Source organism: Salvelinus sp. IW2-2015, linkage group LG18 (assembly GCF_002910315.2).
Source record: "Salvelinus sp. IW2-2015 linkage group LG18, ASM291031v2, whole genome shotgun sequence".
Classification (NCBI taxonomy): Eukaryota; Metazoa; Chordata; class Actinopteri; order Salmoniformes; family Salmonidae; genus Salvelinus; species Salvelinus sp. IW2-2015.
Genome location: NC_036858.1, coordinates 35,362,109 through 35,371,082, shown reverse-complemented (window position 1 = coordinate 35,371,082; position 8,974 = coordinate 35,362,109). Strand labels below are relative to the sequence as shown.

General features: G+C 46.1%; 1 protein-coding gene across 1 annotated transcript in view; it reads right to left on the bottom strand.

Annotated features, from left to right (window-relative positions):
• Positions 1-8,974, bottom strand: part of LOC111977916 (latent-transforming growth factor beta-binding protein 1-like) — a 129,966-nt gene that overhangs the window by 26,450 nt on the left and 94,542 nt on the right. The window contains 6 exon segments of the mRNA XM_070448489.1: positions 938-994; positions 997-1,038; positions 1,041-1,064; positions 2,156-2,281; positions 3,004-3,126; positions 4,721-4,843. Of these exon segments, the coding sequence (XP_070304590.1) occupies positions 938-994; positions 997-1,038; positions 1,041-1,064; positions 2,156-2,281; positions 3,004-3,126; positions 4,721-4,843 (495 nt within the window).

The following is an 8,974-nucleotide window of genomic DNA, read 5'->3' as shown; positions in this document are numbered from 1 at the left end:
TTACTGCAGGAAAGGGCATTTAAAACAACTCTGGAACGGGGCAAGACTCCTGGCATGAAGGTCTTGTGGTGAAAAATAGCCGGGGCCATAGTGAAAGAATGAAAGCCACTCTCTTCCAGGAGCAACAAGGCATCGGCAGGGAGAGAAACGGAGCCGGAAGTGCGGAGGGCACGCGCAGCAGAGCGGAGGACCACGCGGCAGCAGAGCGGAGGGACCACGCGGCAGCAGAGCGGAGGACCACGCGGCAGCAGACGGAGGGACCACGCGGCAGCAGACGAGGGAACACGCGGCAGCAGACGGAGGGACCACGCGGCAGCAGAGCGGAGGGACCACGTGTGGCAGAGCGGAGGCGTTAGACAAGCATCGACTAACGTCGTACAAATGTTAGATAAACATCAGTTGAACCAGAGGAAACTACAGCCAAACATGGGACTGCTGTCAATCAAACCCCCCCTTTAACAACTGGTGTTGAGGAAAGATTGTGTGCGTATGACTGTGTGTGTTTTTGTGTGTGTGTGTGTGTGTGTGTGTGTGTGGTGTGTGTTGTGTGTGTGTGTGTGTGGTGGTTGTGTGTGTGTGTGTGTGTGTGTGTGGTAGTGCTGAAGTAGTAAAAAAAAAAAAAAGAAGTTGGCTGAACGCTTGCGCAAAATAAAAAAAGTGCGTAAATGGCATTTACTGTACTACACACACTGCATGTGTGTGCAAGTGTGATAACACACGCTCAAGAAAGGGTGACGTGAGAGAGAGATAGTGAGTGAATGACCGTGTGAACGCGGGACAAAATGAGTCAGTGAGTCAGTGAGCAGCCCCCTAACACACCTAACCACTCGAACAGCGTATCATATACTGTACCACCAGTCCTCTCGGGCCACAGAAAACCGCTACAACAACTACAGATCACTGGAAGTATTACATATTCTTCTGTGGCCACCTGTACCTTCACAGGTGTGTGTGTCCTGGCTTGCAGCGAAGCCTCTCTCACAGACACATAGAAGGAGCCCTCAGCGTTGAGACACTCCCCGTGTGGGGAACACAGCTCGGGTCGTCCAGACACTCGTCAACATCTGTAGGGGACAATCAGCAGACCAAGACACAGGTGTGAGGTCATTCAACTTGACACACCAGGGAGGGAGGGGTGATACAGGCAAGAGGCTTGTCAACAGCTGCAGTGCCCCTGTCTCTGATTACTCCATACACAGACATTACTCCGTACACAGACACACACTCACACACACACACTCGCACACAACACACACAACACACACACACACACACACACACACACACACACACCACACACACACACACACCACACACACACACACACACACAACACACACACCACACACACATAATGAAGGCGGACAGCAGCATTACCACAGGCAAAGGAGACGTGTGACATCCCTGGTACATCAGACTGACATCACCTGGCCTCTCAGCTTCTCTGGCACTCACATGATGTTGTGTATGTCAAAACAAGTTAACGTATGAGTGAGAGGTGTGTACAGCTGCATGTGTGTGTATTCATGTGTGTAAACGCATGCCCCCTAAAAAAATATATATATATACTGTACCAGTCAAACGTTGGACACACCTACTCATTCAAGTTAAAACATTTTTTTTACTAGCTTCTAGATTGTAGAATAATGTGAAGACGTCAAAACTATGAAACAACACATACGGAATCATGTAGTAACCAAAGAAGTGTTAAAAAATCCAAATATATTTATATTCTTCAAAGTAGCCACCCTCTGCTTTGATGACAGCTTTGCACACTCTTGGCATTCATTATATTGTTTTTTTATGGTTTGGATGTCTTCACTATTTTCTACAATGTAGAAATAGTAAAAACCCTGAATGAGTAGGTGTGTCCAACTTCTGACTTGTTACTGTACTGTTATATAATACATTGTGTGTTGTGTGTGTGTGTGTGTGTGTGTGTGTGTGTGTGTAGTGTGTGTGTGTGTGTGTGTGTGTGTGTGTGTGTGTGGTGTGTGTGTGTGTGGTGTGTGTGTGGTGTGTGTGTGTGTGTGTGTGTGTGTGTGTGTTGTGGTGTGCTCTGTGTGATGTGTGTGTGCGTGTGCGTGTGAGGGTACGTGATGTGTACGTCTTTGCATGTATGTTTTGAGTACGTGAGGGTGCGAGTGGCCTATACCTAGGCAGCTGGTGCCGTTGATCTGCTGGTAGCCCTGGGGGCAGCTGCAGTGGTAGGAGCCCATGTTGTTGACACACTGGCCCACACTGTCACAGGGCATGGTCAGCACCTGGCACTCATCCACATCTGCAACCACAGGTACAGCTCTCAATGCAGGCAACACACACGCGCACATACTGTAAGTGTGAACACACACAAATACACATAGGGATGCACATAATGTGCACACACACGCACACACACACACACAGACACACACACACACACACACACACACACACACACACACACACACACACACACACTATGCTTTATGGGCAGATAGAGGATATGAGTGCGGTGGGTGAGTCAGTTTTAGGGTTTTAATTAAGATAGATTCTATGAGGGGTTGGTGGGATTCATAACACAGAAAATCAACTCCGGAACCATCAACAAACCTGAGCATCTGACAGCAATACAAGTTCAACAATCAAAAGGAAGAAATTGTTATAAACACATTGGTGGATTGATACCGTACATTACATGATTCAAAATACACTCAACTAGATTAACAATGTACATAATATTGATACTGTATTTACTGATGCTGGGTTCAAAAAGGCAATCTTCTGAATCATTATCAGAACCTAGTGGTTTTAAGAACTTTTTTACAGATCTATCTAGACACAGTTAACTGCAAAGTGTCCCAAACATCCACTGCACAGTAGGACATTGTACCGCATGAGAAAGTGTGCAGTTCTGAACGTGAGGGTGTAATCGTTTGAGTAAGTGTACAATGGTACGAGTCAGCGTATAACGGTGTAAGTCAGTGTGTAGTGGTAAGAGTCAGAGGGTAGTAAGAGTCTTACCGTCACACTGGTCCCCTGCCGGGGAGGCCCTGAAGCCGGGCCCACAGTTACACAGGTAAGAACCCACAGTGTTCTGGCAGTGCCCCCTGGTACACACCTGCTCATCCTGGCACTCATCCACATCTGGGGCACAACACACAGCACTATTAGGGCAAAACTAGCATACAAATCATCAAACTAAAGCAGTAAGGTATTTGTATTTATTCAGGATCCCCATTAGCTGCTGCCAAGGCAGGGGTCCAGTGACATTAAGGCAGTTATATACAATAAAAAAATGTATATGACATGACATTTGGTTCAGATGCTACATTGAGGATTCTGAGGTGCGTCACTAAAAGTCAATAACATCAAACACGGTCCGTTGCCATTTGAGGCTGAAAAGAGGCATAACATACCATTTTTGGGATAATATTACTTTAAATAATGTGAATTAAATGCGAAAGCTGTGTTCAAAGTATTGTCAATGATGTAGGCCTTTCTACCGCACCTTGAATGCTAGTGCTGTCCACACCATAGAGAATCTATAGAGAATCTATTAACTTAAGAAATAATAGGGAGGAAGGATGTTGGACATGCAAACAATGTCAAAAACATTTTGAAAATCCTGATGAAAGTGGGAATTTTCCGGACCGTTTTAAACCTATACGTGTCTCTTCTAAGACCCTATGATCCATGAACCATACATGATACAGACAACATCTTGGTTTCATCATACTCCTTACAGTGTGCTCTCAAAGAGGGAGTATTTTTCACATTCATTTATTAAAAATTAAACATATTGACAGGAATATCTCAAAGTACCCTATTTTATTGTGCTAATTTTTTATACATATTGTTTTAAACAATATACTCTACAAGCTAGTGGGCTCAGAATCTAGACATCCTCCATATTTGCACACTATAAGAGTATAATGACCAAGATGTTGTCTGTATCATGTACTGTTCACAGATCATAGTGTTTTACAGGAGGCATGTCTAGGTCTAAAAAGGGCCTAAAATGGCCACTTTCGTCCAGAGCAAGGTAGCAGGGAAAAGATTATTCTCATTTCAGGTGCAAGAGGTGGGCCAGGTAAACAGCGAGAGATATAGATGCGGCGTATTGGGAGAAAGATGACGAGATATTGATATACCGCAACTCTTAGGGTTTCATATACTTTCATTGCCCCAAACAGCCCAGGGTGATTACTGAAATTCCATCATTTATTTAGCAGGGCCCAATAGCTTCACTGTGGGCACTACGGTCCGCTGAAAAGGTTGAGCGCTGCCAGGCCAATTCTGAATGATTTATAAACCTGCACTACAAGGTCTCCATCTTAAGCAAGGCGCCTTGTGACTGGCATTAAAGACACTGTGGGAAAAGTTTGGGAAAAGTGCTTCGCTGTGCTAAACTGACAGTCTTAGACAGGCAGAGTCATTCATTATGTCACATATACAAACAGTGCCCGAACAAATAAGTGATTATGAGGTAATATGTGCTTACTTTTACGGCATTCGCTCTTTGCCGCTATTATGCTGTTTACATTTATGGGTTTTATGGAAGATTCTAACCAGTGGCTAATTCAGTTTGGACTAAAATGGTGATTCTCTCTAAACTATGATATCATCCAGTAATAATAGAATCTAGTCTTCTAGATCATTCAGGGACTTGGTAGAGCTAGTTTTGAGTTGTCACTTGAAAGTCCCATAAAACCATAAAGCACTAGAAGTAGGGTGTTACCTTCACATGATTGTCCATCTAGGCTGAGCGTGAATCCGTCGTTACACGAGCAGACAAAATATCCTTCAAAGTTGGAGCACTTCCCATTGGCACAAGTTGACTGGTGCAGGCATTCATCTACATCTGGGCAGAGTCAAGAAAACAAAGGGGGGAAAGAAATGGAGTCAAAGATTTTTACAATGTGTTTAATATCTCAAATGTCTTAACATGTTGCCATGTTGAATATGATATTACAAAACCAAACTCCAGCACACTGTTCATTTTTCATGCTTCCCTGTGTGTTAAATGGATCTCAAAACCAATGTTTTTACGCCAACCTTCACTTGGCTTAAGGTAATGCACCTGGAACTGCATCATAATGTGTGTAAACAACTCTCATTATCTTGGATAAGATACAACCACACAAAACAGACCCATTGTAAGTTGGCATGACCTAGCTAAGGACCTAAAGCAGCACCACTACCCCCCAGCGAGACTCTTGAGGTCTCCCTATGTGTCACATGGACTAATGATTTCCTGTCCCGACCTGCACCCTGCCTACCCACTGCGGCTTGGCTGGGTCAGGACACTGTGTGAATACTACTCACAACCTCACAGTCAACCATCCACCACATCCAACCTGTACTCTCTGGAAGGGCTGAGTGTCGCACCTATGGTTTCAACAGAAAGCGGTCGACTTCCAGGAAAATGTGGGTCCATATGGTGGCTTTTTAATTGGTTGATTTGCGGGACTTATACTGTACTGAGCGTAAACAGAAATAATGCATTTGTTTCCTGAGGTGTTCTTTGTCCATTAAACAGAAACCGTTTAGGAATGAGATTTGATTATTCCTTGAAACTCATGGTTAAATAATATGGCTGTGGAATACTGTCTATAAAGTGTAGGAAATTCACTCCTAGAATGTGTGCGTTGATTCTGCTGCAGATCTCCCAGGCAGCTCACATGATGTCCTGGAGCTAGGATTAAAGCTGATGTGAAGCATCATGTACCTCATTGACAATACAGACTGTACCCAGCGACCTACTCTGCATTCCACATCTAGCTAGTGAGTTTTAGAAGGTGGCTACAGCAAGGGCTGTGGCAGTCATGAAATTTTGTCAGCCGGTGATTGTCAAGCAAATAACTGCCGGTCTCACAGTAATTGACCGTTAATTAACATAAGCAGATTTAGCATCTCCTGTCTTCCAAGCATAGCCTACAAGCCACTGATGCAGACCTTTGGAACATCTACATTTTAATAAGCATAATAAATCCATGTAATATAATAGCCTACACCTTCACAATAAATCCATGATTTATTTAGACAGGTCTAAAGAAACATGATATGATGAAAATGTAGTCTATTTCAGAAGAACAGAATAACACACTCTGCGTTGTCCTTATGTGTCACGGCCGTCAAAAGGAGGAGACCAAGGCACAGTGTGGTATGCGTACATTCTTCGTTATTCTAAGAATGAACACTGAACAAAACTAACAAAATAACAAAACGAACCGTGAAGCTATACAAATGAGTGCTGAACAGGCAACTACACATAGACAAGAACCCACAAATACCCAAGGGAAAATGGCTACCTAAATATGGTCCCCAATCAGAGACAACGATAAACAGCTGCCTCTGATTGGGAACCATATCAGGCCACCATAGACATATATATACCTAGACCTACAAAACCCCTAGATATAACAAAAAAAACCTAGACAAGAGAAAACTAGCATACCCACCCTAGTCACACCCTGACCTAACCAAAATAATAAAGAAAACATAGATAACTAAGGTCAGGGCGTGACATTATGTTAAGCCCTGATCTGGCTATGCCATATGGCTGTGGGCTACACTAGTTAATTTAGCAGACAATATTGTATTATTTTATAAAAAATATATTTTCTCCAAACGATTTGAGGGAGTGCGCACATGCACATGCGGCTATTCTATGTTAACAAAGAAACAGGTACTATATTATATATATATATATTATATATATATATATTTATCATTTATCGCCCTCCAGGTTCCCTTGGAGAGTTCATCAATGAGCTTGACGCCCTGATAAGTTCCTTTCCTGAGGATGGCTCACCTCTCACAGTTCTGGGTGACTTTAACCTCCCCACGTCTACCTTTGACTCATTCCTCTCTGCCTCCTTCTTTCCACTCCTCTCCTCTTTTGACCTCGCGTGGGCTCCGGCTCGTTTGGCTAAGGCGGAGATGTCACAATGACACCAGCCTCGGAGAGGGTGAGAAGAGGACTTGATTTGTCTTTTGACCTCACGTACAGTTTCAAAAGGCAGACTGTACGGTTCTTACTGAGAAGACACAGATTGATGCTTTGACAGCGTACGAGTAGTATAGCTTCTTAGCTTTTGAAGCCACCTCTTGCGGAGGCCGCCTCCGGACACACGAGAAGAGCAGTCTCTATTTCGAAATGACAGTCCTCTAAGAAACCTGACTGGATTTTGGGATCAAGAAGGTCATCTGAGAGAGAATGAAGCAGGAGATGCTGGCCGAAAGGAATCACGGTCCACGTTCAAGGCGTCTTGTGACGGCCGGGCCGCCGCCCAACAACCTGCCCGCTTGACCCTATCCCCTCCTCTCTTTCTCCAGACCATTTCCGGAGACCTTCTCCCTTACCTCACCTCGCTCATCAACTCATCCTTGACCGCTGGCTACGTCCCTTCCGTCTTCAAGAGAGCGAGAGTTGCACCCCTTCTGAAAAAACCTACACTCGATCCCTCCGATGTCAACAACTACAGACCAGTATCCCTTCTTTCTTTTCTCTCCAAAACTCTTGAACGTGCCGTCCTTGGCCAGCTCTCCTGCTATCTCTCTCAGAATGACCTTCTTGATCCAAATCAGTCAGGTTTCAAGACTAGTCATTCAACTGAGACTGCTCTTCTCTGTGTCACGGAGGCGCTCCGCACTGCTAAAGCTAACTCTCTCTCCTCTGCTCTCATCCTTCTAGACCTATCGGCTGCCTTTGATACTGTGAACCATCAGATCCTCCTCTCCACCCTCTCCGAGCTGGGCATCTCCGGCCCGGCCACGCTTGGATTGCGTCCTACCTGACAGGTCGCTCCTACCAGGTGGCGTGGCGAGAATCTGTCTCCGCACCACGTGCTCACCACTGGTGTCCCCCAGGGCTCTGTTCTAGGCCCTCTCCTATTCTCGCTATACACCAAGTCACTTGGCTCTGTCATATCCTCACATGGTCTCTCCTATCATTGCTATGCAGACGACACACAATTAATCTTCTCCTTTCCCCCTCTGATAACCAGGTGGTGAATCGCATCTCTGCCCTGCATGTCTGGCAGACACTATCAGTGTGGATGACGGATCACCACCTCAAGCTGAACCTCGGCAAGACGGAGCTGCTCTTCCTCCCGGGGAAGGACTGCCCGTTCCATGATCTCGCCATCACGGTTGACAACTCCATTGTGTCCTCCTCCCCCCTTGCTCCGTGGCTCGACAACTCATTGCGAGCTCACAGAACAGGGCTCCGGGCAGCCGAGCGGAAATGGAGAAAAAACTCGCCTCCCTGCGGACCTGGCATCCTTTCACTCCCTCCTCTCTACTTCCTCCCAGAGTGCTAAGAACCTTGGCGTGATCCTGGACAACACCCTGTCGTTCTCAACTAACATCAAGGCGGTGACCCGTTCCTGTAGGTTCATGCTCTACAACATTCGCAGAGTACGACCCTGCCTCACGCAGGAAGCGGCGCAGGTCCTAATCCAGGCACTTGTCATCTCCCCGTTGGATTACTGCAACTCGCTGTTGGCTGGCTCCCTGCCTGTGCCATTAAACCCTACAACTCATCCAGAACGCCGCAGCCCGTCTGGTGTTCAACTTTCCAAGTTCTCTCACGTCACCCCGCTCTCCGCTCTCTCCACTGGCTTCCAGTTGAAGCTCGCATCCGTTACAAGACCATGGTGCTTGCCTACGGAGCTGTGAGGGGAACGGCACCTCCGTACCTTCAGGCTCTGATCAGGCCCTATACACCCAAACAAGGGCACTGCGTTCATCCACCTCTGGCCTGCTCGCCTCCCTACCTCTGAGGAAGTACAGTTCCCGCTCAGCCCAGTCAAAACTGTTCGCTGCTCTGGCCACCCCAATGGTGGAACAAACTCCCTCACGACGCCAGGTCAGCGGAGTCAATCACCACCTTCCGGAGACACCTGAAACCCCACCTCTTTAAGGAATACCTAGGATAGGATAAAGTAATCCTTCTAACCCCCCCCCCTTAAAAGAATTAGATGCACTA